Genomic DNA, 13,630 nt, shown 5'->3' with positions numbered 1-13,630 from the left:
ACCTGTTCTTTCACTCGGGATATCCAGGTATCCAGCAGTAATTTTATCCTAGATTGGTGGAACTTTTGGGTTGTCTTCACGGCAATGAAGAGATCTTCAATCAGCTGACGTTTTCCAACAGTAGAAGGCTTTTCACGGACCTGGAGTTTTTCAGACTCTGTCTCTGTGTGACTGCCATCGTTGGTCACGCCCACCGTTGCCATCTTCTGCTGTGCCCATCTGCTAAATAGCCCTTCTGAAAGGTTTTGGTAGGTGAGGGTCTCCCCCTGGTTACCATAACGCCTTGAGGAAAGGAGCAGCACACTCCCAAGAAGAAGAATGGCTCCAGGCAAGGCCCGAAGGAGACATCGGTACATCATTCCTTGATTTTGATCTCACCACAACAGTAGCCCACCAGCCCAGTTGCAACTCTTCTTTCTTGTTTCAGTACCTACTCCACTAGACCCATCTTCTCTCAGAGGGGAAAGAAACAGAACAAAGAGCAGCCCAAGAGAGATCTGGGGCAGAAATACACCCAGAATGTAGGAAGAGGGACTTCAACAAAGCAAAAAATTATTTTAAAAAAACAGAACAGAACCCAAACCTCTGTCTGGTTTCCACACACACATATACCTAAGGATCTAGGAAAGCCTCTGAGGTGGAAACGTAGAAGTTAAGGTGACTTCATTTCCCAGACAGCCAAAGACAGGTGACAGACACCTTACTGATAGCAAGGAGAAGGACCAGGTCACCTGAGCCTAGATGATCAAACAAGACAGCTCTGGGTTCCATTTAAAGTCACCCTGGATGGGTAGCCATTCAAGGGTCCTTCGTGGCAAACATCCATCCCAAAAGCAGGCCAGAAAGCATTGAGGTTTCAAAATAACAACCAGCCACTTTCAACAAGAGTGCAGGGCACCTCAAACTTGACGCAGGCTTCCTTTGGGACAACAGCAATGAGAGACAGAGCTGAAAAGAGAACAGCTTTTCTCCAGTCCCACCAGCTGCCTCCTGCCCCCCTCCCCTTGGCTCCACCCAGTCCTTTTTATGGGCACAACAGGGTCTCTCTCTCTGGGGAAATCTCCCGTTTAACCGTTCTTTGCCTACCTACACTCTGCTGGTCAGTTTTGTTAGAGAGCAAAGAGGGTCCCCAAGCCCCAAAATTTACAAACACTATCTTTAAAAAAAAAACAACCTCTAGCTTCCAAGCACACACATACCTTGTCAGCATCATCAGTAAGTGTTTCAATGCAAAAACATTTTCCCAAGCTCTAGCAAGAAAGCAAGCGAAGTCTCTGTAGCAGATTTTAATGCTCAAAGACATTGGTATGAGTACTGGCAGTTTTTCAAGTAAAACTGAAGGCTGAAAGAACTGCTTGGGCTTTTTAAAAAAAAAAAACTAGTACTTTGAACTGAGTTGAGAAATGTGGGTAATAGAGCCGACATAGAGGACGTAACGCACAATCCAGCCCCCTAGCCCTCACCAGCAGCTCATACTTTGTATTCTGCAGTAGCTAGCAAAATCTTTCCAAAGGCAGTTCCACTTAAAGCACCTTGTAGTTGTCCGGTGTGAATATTAACCAGATCTCTATTAACTGAGCTAGTAACCTGCCGCATCCAAACAGGGTGGCCAGGCAGTTGTCACCAAAAAGGAGAAAAAAAGATGCTATGCATGAAATTGCATTTGCTAATTGAGGTGTGCATATGCAAAATTCAAATGATTATCCATAATTTAAACAGAACTCCAATGCACCTCACTTAAGTGGGAGAGACTCAGATTAGGTGCCTTTTTGTGCCTGCTGAGTCTGCTACCCAGTGTTCCCTACAGATGGGAAAACCCACAATCCCTGAATTTGAAACTCTCTTTTTATGGTTCATTACTTTTAAATCAGAGTTGGGCTGGATGACTATTCAAAGAGAGGACTGTCATCCCCAAAACAAGCCATAAGGCCACTCTACATCTAAATTGGTTCACGGCCAGCACCCACCAACCTCTGTTGGCAAAACATATATTCCTGGCTATGGCCAGGCATCTTTGATGGTGCACTGGAGGTGGAATCATCCACAGATCCTCCACAGCCAAAGTGAACACCCTCTTCTTGCAGATCTACTGCCTACTGGTTTGCTTCTTTCAGCACTTATGGGTAATCAAAACAGATCTTGTACATGTTACTTTTGCTGGGAGATTCTGGGAGTTGCTGTCCAAGAAAATAACTTTCCCAAGCTCTGAGCTTCAGCTGCTAAAGTTCCTTTGCAATAAGTTGCTAAGGCAGGATTTGAAAAAGAAAGCATAATCACATCACCAGGTGGCCCAAGACCTTATGCTGCCTGAGACAAAGAGCAAGAGAGTATCCCATTTCATTCCATGTAGAACTGAATGGGAAGCTGAGTATCCCCTCCATACTGGCAGTGGGAGATCATCCTCTACTTCTCCAGAGGCAGCAGGGTTGTTGCTTTTTGTGTCACAGGAGACGCTGCATAACACACAGCTCCCTCATTCTGCACTTTGCTGCCACAACCACCCCCCAGCATGTCACCTGAAGCACCTGCCTTGTTCTACCTAATGGCAGGGCCAGCCTTCAGTCAGATGTTCTGTGCAGTAGTTGTTTTGAAATACTGTAACATCACAGGAGCACCACATTGATAGTGAGGATCCATGGAAGATCCTGTCTGTTTCTTGGCAATAAGAAAAATCCTGTGAAGAGGAGCACCCGGCTTCCAAAGTTGGCAAAGGAAAGGAATGTGTGTGCCAGCTAAGCATGCACAAGCAAATGCACACACTCATGGGTTCACCACTGCCTTTTACATCTATGCTGCAGAGATTGGTGGCTGGAAGCTGTTCTCTTCCTCCACTTTCCAGAAGTGAAAGTGATGGTCCCCCCTCCCTCCGCCTGTGCGTTGTTCTTGAAAGCCTTCCCATAAGGGATGATCTTACATTCCAAGTAGATCGCACAGCTCTGCATTTTTATGCACATCTTTCTCTTTGTTATGTGCTTTGATGAGCAGTGACCTAATTAAAAAAAAACCTTGCCTTTTAGAATATTATCAATGGCATCTCAAAGGGAAGATTCACGCAGTTTGTCATTTGACCTAGATTTTAAGATTTCCATTCAGCTTCCAAATTCCTCTTGGCCTTCCCAGCTCCCATAGTGCCCAATGGTGCAATCTTACCCCTCCCTCAGCTGTGGACCACAGTGGCGTCTGCCTCCCCACCACTGCCCGATGGTATCATTCATCAGCTCATATTCTGCAAGAATGTTTTCTTAACCTTGGTAATTTTGCTGAGCTTATAAGCATCCTTCTCCTTCAGGGAGATGTGAGTTGCATCAGCAAACCAGAACAGCTCCTCCTTGGATTTTTGCACTCCATCAACTAATATACGGTACAAGAGAGGTATTGGGGAAACTGCCATGTCTAGACGTTCTAAAAATCTTGTTCTGCTTCAGTTGCCAATTCTGCAGGGAAGCCCCTCAGATGCATCATGCTTGCCTTTTGTGAATCATTATTCCTCTCTACCTCACAGAACCAAGGCTTCCCTTGAGCATAAATTCCATCTGGAAAAATATAGTATGAGTACTGTCACATCAGTGCCACAGTCAATTCTGGATTTACACCAGGGCAAAATTAACTACGACATAGGAAATCTGAATACTGGATATTCAAATTTTTGGAAAACCTTCATAACATCTCTCGTTGGCAATTCTTGGGAGAAGATTTTAAAAAGACTTTACCTCTGACATTATCCAAACTCAAGTTGTTCCCCTCCTCTTCCTCCTTGGAAGTAAATTGCGGTTGCAGAGAGAAGAGTTTAGCTGGAATAAAATTACATAATGGAGGATAACTTGTCAGAACTTGGGGAAAAATCACTTCTGGGGATGAACTTCACCACACTGACTGTACAATTCTAGGAATGGCTATTTAGAAAACTTTTTAACTTTTCCAAGTTCTGACAGTGGCCCACAGAGGGAAACACAGAATTCTTGTGCTGGAGGTGGTGTTCCATAGCATAACCAAGCTGCCTCTTCTTTCCCAATTCCTGTAGCCTCAATGCTCACAATGCTATGGAGAAATTGCAGCCGTTCCATTTCTTATGATGGAAAACCTTCCAGCAGTAAAACAGAAGGAAAAAGAAAGTGGTACCAAGATTGTGGCTGCACATCATGCCCATGGTGAGGTAATGACTATCATTTTCTGAGCGACAGGGAATGATGAAGCGTTATCTGTAATGATCACATTCTGCTCTCCCAACTGCCACAAGAGCCCTAATTTGGCTGCATGATGGTGAAGTCAATGCTACTTTTTCTATCCAGGACTGGCCCAGGGCATTTTGAGGAGGCACACAAATGGCATATTCTCTCCAAGCTGAGGTGGCCAAGAAATTTTATCCCCATGGTAGAAAACACACCAAGTAGAACTCACCTAGTAGAAAACAGACACTTCTTTCTGAGAATGAAAAATAGTATATTAACATATATTAACATAATCATTTTATGCCCCTTCTTGACTTCCTAAATTAGCTGCCTGAGAGTTCAGCTAAACAAAGAAAATGCATATCTCCTATAATTAACATCTTCTCACTCACCATGGACCAGACATATGTGCCTTAGCAATTAACGACCAGGTTCATCTTCCCTTGACCAATTGCAAAACTAAGCTTGTGGAATGTAAAATACAAAGGGAAAGAAAAGCACAGGCTACTTCTAGAGACATCCTAAAATTATTCTCTATTTGACACTGAAATGGGCATGTCCCTTTGCCCAACAATAGGGCCTGCCCACGTACTAGCAAAGCAGTAAGACATAAGAACGTGTAAGGGATGCAAAACGGGAATTTGTGGGTGCCTCATGCAACTTGCTTCAGACTTTAGTTTTCCCTTCTTTGAGGCAAGCTTATAGTCCTCATTGCTACAAAAGAGCAGTTGAAAATCTGTGCCAGCAACAACGGCTGAACTTTCAGAAAGCAAATTGGTGGCTCCATATCATTGCCATTTGTTTTGGATAGAGCTTTAGTGAATTTTGCGTCCTGCTTTGCCTCTCCCCATGATAAGCTAAAACAACAATAAGAGAAGTAAATTATGCAAAAGAGTAAATGTTGTACTGTAAATTATGTAAAAAGTAGGGAAAGTATGCAATTTTGTCCCGTTTCCATAATTCATATAGGGTGCAGAATTTAGCATTTCTTGGTGTAGAGTTGCAGTTGCCTGGGCCCAGAATTCTAATTTCTTTGGGGCACAAAGCAGGGTGTGAAGGACATCTGTCTGGACTCCACCATTGTCCAGGCAAAATATTTCTACAAAGAACTGATGTTTCTCTTTTTTTGTACTACAGCTCCCAAAACATCCCAGCTGGTATGACCACCGACTAAAAAAGGGAGAGGTGTAAACAGCTGGAGGGAGGGATTTTGTCTGGAATGCCACTCCCAAAGACACCCCCCCCATGCCAGCATGATTTGCGAGCTCTATTCTAAAATGTTTATTAATATTCCATTTTGGGGACAGTAAAGCCGTTGCTTCTCCAGGAGGCACCACATTCTATCACTTGAGATTTCTCAAAGAATTCCAGGCATTCCCCCCCTCTTTTTTTGACACTCCTCTGATATTATAAATATATATCTTATTTTTAGATTCCCTTTGAACATCAGCATGTTCTTTCACTGACTTATTGAGAACACTGAGCCGGAGGCCTTGAGATGCTTAAGGTGCTTGGCGTGCTGGAACCTCCTGTGGTCTGCTTAACTTCCCCATCGGGAAGCCAAGGACACGGCCGGGAACCCAAAGGCGGCGGCACTCTTTGAGGTGTGCTCTGCTGGTAGATAGCCGCTAAACAGCAAACATCAGCAGCTCCCTTGGGGTTTTCCATGGTGCCTGGGGAACTCCCCGGGTGATGCGGAAGCATCCAAAGGTGATTAAACAGAAATCCTCAGCTTTACTGGAGATATTTATCCCTGGGATTTAGAAAGCAGAGCAAGGTGTACACACACCTACCTCTCCCTCCAGTGGCATTTGCAGCTGCGTGATGCTTTGAAACAGACTCAGGGCCAAGAGGCTGTCCAGGTCAGCTCTCAATAGTTGATAATTTAGCATGTCTGCCTTGTGCTTGATTTACAAACAGTAAGCCTGTTGGCAGGACCATTTGTTGTATTGTTCTTTATTGATTGTGTGGTGGCTGGCTGTTCAGGTGCTTAATAAATTTTTATTATATTACCCTCTTGGCATAAAATCATCTGAACCCTTCATGCTCATTGCTGTAGTTCATATACCGCCCAATCTGCTTGCTAAGACTTTGGTTACCATCATTTCTGTCTCTGTGGCCTCAAGGACGTAGCACTACGAGGCACTTTATGTGAAGTGATTCTTGGAGAAAGGACTGAGCATGTTTGGCCATAAAGCAGTTTTGGATATCTATTCCCAGCATCCTTTACTGTTCTGGGTGAAGCTAAGGAGCACTGAACACTAGCAAGATGTGTTTTTGATGGCCCACTGGTTCCTCATCCCTCCCTTGGAGTCTGGCTGGAAGCGCCATTTTGTGCTAATGGCACAGCTAGGTTCCTTGCAGAGTGGATTTAAATATATTGACATTTTCAGCCTCTCCCGGGGCAACTGTACAGGTCATCTATTGACGTTTAGTTACAAGACAAAATAGTGGCTCCTGAATTATCAAGGCTTCCCAGCTGAGAAGTAGCTATCCTTAACTATTTACTTTGGGGTAATGAGGATCTGAATTAATTATATTTCAAAAGTAACATAAATAGCTAACGGCCACTTTTAGGGTGTAACAAAAAAAATGTTTTACAACCACTTTCAAAGCTGCTTGTAGGGGACATGTTAATATATATTTTCGGAGAATTTTTGACAAAGAACCCCCCAAGCTTTATACCATTCTCTTATCATCCCCAAGCGGCAAGCAAATTGTTGGTTTGTTTTTATTTATTTTTCTTCTGAGCATTTTCATGGTACTTTATCTGAATTGCTCACCAGAGAGAACCGAATAATGTTTCCCATAATTTTCTGGCTGGGAATGACAATGCAGTTCATTAGTAGTGCACAACACACCCAACCACTTCCCCCAATGAGAGCAGTGGTGGCAATACTGTACTGTAGTTAGATTCCCTTGCCAGCAACACATCAAGGTCTGTTTTGATTAAATAATGTTCTGAGCCCAGAGAAGCCACCTGCAAGCTGAGCCCTAAACATCTGGGTCTATCTCCCGTTTAAGCCTTGCCAGAGAGCATCTTTATATCAACAGTGTAGTCTAGGAATCAGGTTCTCAGTTCCCTGGTCATATGGAGGCCCCCTTCTCTATAGATGGCAATGTGTTTCACTTCACTTACTTCAAATGATGGCAAGCCTGTTCTCCTGCATTTGGGAGTCCTTATGCATTCTGCCATGTGGGCCCCTGGATGTCTGTCTCAAAATCTTGTCCTGAAAGCCCCACTATTGCTCCAAAGCTAAGCTCTGCCAGAAACAGTACAATCTTTTTCTAATACAGTGGTGCCTCACTTAACGATTGCCGCGTTAAATTATGAAACCGCTATACGATGACTGTTTTGCAATCGCTTTTGATCGCAAAATGATGTTTTAATAGGCAAAATTCGCTTCCCGACTATCAGTTCCCTGCTTCGGGAACCAAATTTTTGCTAGACGATGTTTTTAAAACAGCTGATCTGCGGCTTCAAAATGGCCGCCCGCTGTGTAAAATGGCTCCCCGCTGTGTTTTTGGACAGATTCCTTGCTTTACAGGCATCGAAAATGGCCGTCTCTATGAAGGATCTTCGCTGGACGGTGAGTTATTCAGCCCATTGGAATGCATTGAACGGGTTTTCAATGCATTTCTATGGGATTTTTTATTTCGCTTAACGAGGATTTTGCTCTACAGTGATTTTGCTGGAACGGATTATCCTCGTTAAGTGAGGTACCACTGTATATTGCTATAAAATCCATTTTATCACTGCCTATTTTCTGCTCCCAGCCAAAAAGAGAGAGAGAGAGAGAGAGAGAGAGAGAGAGAGAGAGAGAGAGAGAGAGAGAGATTATATGGCTGTCAAGCCAATGGACAGAATCCACAGGGGATCCAAAGTTTGACAGGACTGAAAGGCTCAGCTCATTTGTAACTTTTTTTGTGATACAGAAAAAATTATGTAACCCAAAACAAACTTTTCCTATGTTGCCGATGTTCTGGAACTCATTTCATTACCTGATTACTTATAAAAGATCTGTTCAAGCATCATTCCTGTCTCACCAGACTTTTAAGGAGCTTCTTTTATGATCCAACAGGCTGGTTTGTTGTTTCCCTGGGACGCATTTTGAGTCAATGCTGTGATGTTTTGTAGTGGTTTTTATTTGAACTATTATTTTTAAGCAACATTTAGTGGTAAAAAGAAGAGGGATATACATTCTTGAATGAATGAAAAAAATAAAATGCAAGTGCTGTTTTCAATCTAACCAAAGGAGGCACCGAGAACAAGGAAAATCAAGGCAGCCCAACTATTTCCCTGTAACTGTGTCCAAGTATATTGAAGGTCTTCTTGGAACTAATGAACAGCCAAGCTATATCCCTAAAAGGCCACGACAGGACACAAAAATGTAGTGTTATAGATCATAGTATAAACATAAAGCCAGTCTCTAGTTCAGAGTCAGGCAAAGAAGGGCTTCCCATGTGTTCCTGGGCTTGCATTTCTAACTGTTGTTCACCACTGGCTGTACTGGATAGAACTGATGAATATTGCGATCCACATCTGGAGGGTTCCAATTGGCTCATGGATGTCCCGGGAGATCTTATTAGAGAAGCTGTGTCTTTTGGTCCAAAAGATTCTAAATCTGGAATTTAGAGAAATTACCATCACCAGTAGGATCACAGGAGGCTGAGGAACATAGTGAGCTGCCTCACATGGTTCAGGCGATTTGTTCATTTAGCCTACTGTCACTGACTCTGGCTAGCAACATTTCTTCAGGGTCTTGGACAGAGGTCTTTCCCACCAGCAGCTTTTGGGCCCTATTTTAAGAACTGTGCAACAAAAGTGTAATTTTCAAAAAGTAAAAATCCTTTGGCACCTTTAGACTAACACATTTATTTTAGTCTAGGAAATCTGTGGGTTACCACCTACTGTTTCAGGCTTCTTCAGACACAAAGTTTGGAAGAAACTAGATGCCACCAACAAAACTCAGGATCCAAAGCACACACCGTGCAACTGAGCTACGGCCTCTTCCCAGAAGCAGACTTGTATAATTCTGCACTGCTAAGCTGTTACCAGAAGTAGAAGATACAATCACAAAAATCAGCTATACAGCTTTGGGAAAGTCTTTTTGTGTGGGTTCATGACGGACCACCCTGCAAAACTCTACACAATAAAGTGCTAAATGATGTACATAATATTCATTTTGCCTCTACAGTTCTGTTCAGAGATATCAAGCTCTAGTTCCAGATGCTAAAAACCATTTATGGAATAAAAAATGATCAGAACATGGCTGCTCTGAATTTGCATCTAGCAATATTAATATAGTATAGTAATGATTTCTTGAACTCTGCAACATTCCAATAGGGCAGGTACATTTGAAGTATAGTATGTATGCATGTGTTGGAAAACTGGAAAAGGCAATGCATGGGCACTTAAGATGTATCTTACACACTAACAACTGGACAAAACAGCTGTTGGCCTCCCAGCCTCCACTGTGGAGACCAACAAGACAGTCCAGGGCCCCACTGGTTCTGTTGTGCAACTCCCTGTTATGTCATCCCTATTATGTCTCATTTTTCTGGACCTACTTCAAAATTGAAACTGAGGATGAATTATGCATACAGACTCCGATCAAAGGAGGGAGCATCCTCCACACAACTGAGAGGCTCTGAAGTCCTCATACAAGAATGTTCAACCCCACCCTGAAATTTTGATTTATGATTACCTTGTATGGATTTCCTAGGTATAGAATATTGAGAAGCAGTTTACCATTTCATTTTTCTCTTGATACTCTAGGATTGTGCAGCTTGCCCAAGACTAGAGTCTGGATCTTCTCCTAGGAGAAACAGTGAGGAATCAAACTCTGGAAGAAGGCACTCCAGCTTACTGATCCAGCCAGCCAGCCAGACATTGGCACACCATAAAGTCAGAAATGAAAGGAACTGGGGAGAGAGCACCAAAAGGCGCTGTGTGAACCCAAACTGCAAGTACACTCCAGCCTTCCCCTAGATCCTTCATCCAATTCCTGCTTTCAGGTACACCAATGCTTGGACCATCGTGCCATTTGGAGCAAAGCAGGAAGTGAAGAACCAGCACCCCAACTCATAACCCTTCTTGTTGCACAAGCCCTGACTGGAGCAGCACGAAGCTTGGAGGGGAAAACTCTTTCCTCCCAACCTTCTGTGACATCATACAAGCCCACACAAGGTCCCTGGTTTTGGCCCCCAAGTCAGAAGCTACTGACTTGGCAATCCTACTCTATTTAAAGAATGTGAGAACCTGCCTTACATTGTGTTAGACTGTTGATCTGTTATGAACACTGACTAGCAGCAGCTCACCACCGGGTTTTCATGCAGGAGACTTTCCTAGCCCTACAAAAGGATGCCAGCAGAGCCTGAACCCGGGACCTTCTGCATGCCAAGTGTCTGCTGTTGCAGAACACACACACCCCTTCCTCTCTGTTTTATGACTCTTTACATGCCTTCTACAAGGCATTTACTGGCATTAATAGGTGCCTGCAGGTGCAAATGGCATTTCTTTGCCAAACAATCCATAACTGTCCTTGTTTCATAGCAAGCCAAGTTAATTCACCAAGTTAATATTTAGCAAAAATTATCCCAAGGCCATCTCCATAGGGAGCTTGGCCAGTGAACCAGCAAGAACTGGGTAAGTATTAGAGAAGCGGGAGAAGACCTTGTGGAGTGCATCCAACAAGAAATCGCATCACAATGTCCAAACTTACCAAAAACAAACTTATAAAAGGGAAGCAGGCTGGCATGCCTCTTACTCAAGAGACTGACAGTCAGGTTTTCTGGCATCTTTTAGAATCATTTGTTTTTGCCTCTTTGTCAGTGTGAGGCAATTTTAGAGGTGTCAGAATGAGTAAGTGAGCAAAAACAGTAAGCAAGCATTGTTTCAACAGACGCCTTCCCTACCAAAAAAAAAAAAACACCCAAGGAGTGAGCCATCAACAGGAGACTGGAAAGAACAGCTTGCTAATCTGTCTTCACAGCTTTAGTGTTGCTACTGCCTGTGCCACACAAAAAACGACGCTGTTCCCATCACCCGTTCCAACACTGCCGGGCCCAGTCTTGTAATAAGGCTACTTCAATTGTCATGGCAGGGTTTCCCAGGTTGCAACTATTTGTGAACTGCAAAACATCTGATGGTTTTCCTGTCTTGGGAATTCTGGGAGTCGTCATCCAAAAAAATTAACTCTACCAACCTGTAACCACAAGCTGTGAGCAAAGAAGAGAATTATTCTCTCTTCTGTTGACAAGAAGAGGGTCTTGCAAATGAGAAAGCAAACCAGATTCTTCCCATTCTCCTTTTCCCAAGTACCCCCATTGCCATACCAATGTTGAGCTCTATAGATAGCTTATTATAGGTGATGTAGGAATCTGTATGCAGGCAAAGGTATTTCCCATGAACCTCCTCTTTTGAGCATTTTTTTAAAAAAAGTGCTAGAGACCGAGTCCCCTCCATGCAAAACATGGGTTCTATTACTAAACTATGGTCCATTTCCCAGATAATTTTCAAAATCTTATGCCTGTGTACATGTACACAATGGCTGAAATTTAGCAGTAAGTCACAACTAGAGTAGTTCCATTGAATTAGGGGGATTTAGTGAGTCAACATCTGTTTGAGGTCCACTAATTCAATGGGTTTACTCTAGTTGCAACTTACTACTAAATTCCAGTTCATGAATCACAATCTACTTCCATGACAAAGTTCATCAGTGACGCTCACCTAAGATTATACTGGAACTGTGATAGCCCCATAACACTAATGGATGACTTCATAAATCATTACATAGCTCTTGAAGTCATGCTGAGGCTGTTCAAAGGGGCAAACTAGTTACAAGGATTGTCCCATGGCATTCTTATTAATATCATTAAAATGGTGTGAAAATTTCAAGTTAAAGTACCCCAAATATGGACTGGTTTCTCCACCTTCAATGCATAAATACTGTAGTTAATTGACAAGGTAAGTTGATACACTAACCATAAAAAGTTAACAATTTTGTTAGTTAATGTACTTGTTACTTTGTTAAACTGATAAACTCAAAGGCAAAACTGCCATCCCACACAGTCTGTTCCAGTTATACAAGTCTTACCATTGGGAAGTTCTTCCCATGTTTAATTAAAATCTCCTTTCTTGTAATTTGAATCTACTATTTTGGGTTCTGTCCTATGGAACTGCAGAAAACAAGCTTGCTCCATCTTCCCCACAAAAGCACCACATTGGTAAATGGCTACATAGCACCTCTCAGGCTTCTTTTTTCCAACCTCAACCATTCCTCATAGGGCTTGGTTTCCAGACCTTCTACTATTTTGGCTGCTCTCTGATGGACATGTTCCAGTTTGTCAATATGCTTCTAGAGATAATACTCTGGAAGATGTCTGAGCACAGATGAGAAGAGCAGTACTATTACTTTGCTTGATCTGGGCCCTATGCAGGCTAAACACGCATTATTTTTTGTCATTGTGTTATAATGTTATAAACAGCCAGTGTGGTGTAGTGGACACACTCAGAATAGGACTCAAAGCAGCCTGAGTTCAAATCTCCATGGAAACTCATTGAGGGGTGGCAATGGTAAATCACTCCTTGAACATTATTTCATGTACCTTGAAAACCGCATTTCAACTGACAAAAATCAGAAGTGACTTGACAGAGCACATAACAACAATCACACTGTTGACCTGAATGAACTTGGATCTACTAAGATCTCAAAATGCTTTTCTACCAAGCCAGGGTGTCACCCATCCTACATTTGTGTACATGATGCTTACTGCGTCAGTGGGGAAGAAAAGCTTACATTTTTTAAAATTGGAACTCAGTTTGGTTTTTCTGGCAAGCTGTCAAACTCATCTTGAATCCTAATTTTATTTTCTGAAGTACAGTGGTGCCTCGCATAGCGAGGTTAATCCGTTCCGGATTAACCTTCGCTATGCTAAAGCATCGCTGAACGGGGCAGCGATTTCCATTGGAACGCATTAAACATCGTTTAATGCGTTCCAAATAGGCCAAATACTCACCGTTCAGCGAAGCTTCAGGATGGCCGGCAGCCATTTTCGCGCCCTCGCCTCGCTTAACGAGGGCGCGAAAACGCTGCGCGCGGCCATTTTAGGCCATTTCCCGGCTTCCGGCGGCCATTTTGGCCGCCGAACAGCTGATCGGCGGGGGTCGTTTTGCGAAGATCGGTAAGCGAAACGCTTACCGGTCTTCGCAAAGCGAATTTTTCCCTATTGGAACAACGTTGTGCGGTCGCATTAGCGATCCGAAAAAACGGATCGCTATGCGATTTAATCGTTATACGGTGCACTCGTTAAGCGAGGCACCACTGTATCTGCTAACCCTATCAGTCTAGTGTCATCTGCAGATTCGATGAGCATCTTCTCTTCTCCTTCATCCAAGTCACTGAAACAACACAAGACACTGAACAACACAAGGCCCAGACCACAACTCAAGAATCATC

General features: G+C 43.2%; 1 protein-coding gene across 1 annotated transcript in view; it reads right to left on the bottom strand.

Annotated features, from left to right (window-relative positions):
- Window positions 1-13,046, bottom strand: part of MFNG (MFNG O-fucosylpeptide 3-beta-N-acetylglucosaminyltransferase) — a 52,420-nt gene extending 39,374 nt beyond the window's left edge. Inside the window, exon 1 of the mRNA XM_020787726.3 lies at window positions 3-13,046. Within this exon, the coding sequence (XP_020643385.3) occupies window positions 3-359 (357 nt within the window). The 5' untranslated portion in view covers window positions 360-13,046. The remainder of the gene's footprint in view (window positions 1-2) is intronic.
- Between the last annotated feature and the right edge of the window lie 584 nt (window positions 13,047-13,630).

Source organism: Pogona vitticeps, chromosome 5 (genome assembly GCF_051106095.1).
Source record: "Pogona vitticeps strain Pit_001003342236 chromosome 5, PviZW2.1, whole genome shotgun sequence".
NCBI lineage: Eukaryota > Metazoa > Chordata > Lepidosauria > Squamata > Agamidae > Pogona > Pogona vitticeps.
Note: the sequence above shows the minus strand (reverse complement) of the source record. Positions and strands in the feature narration are given on the sequence as shown.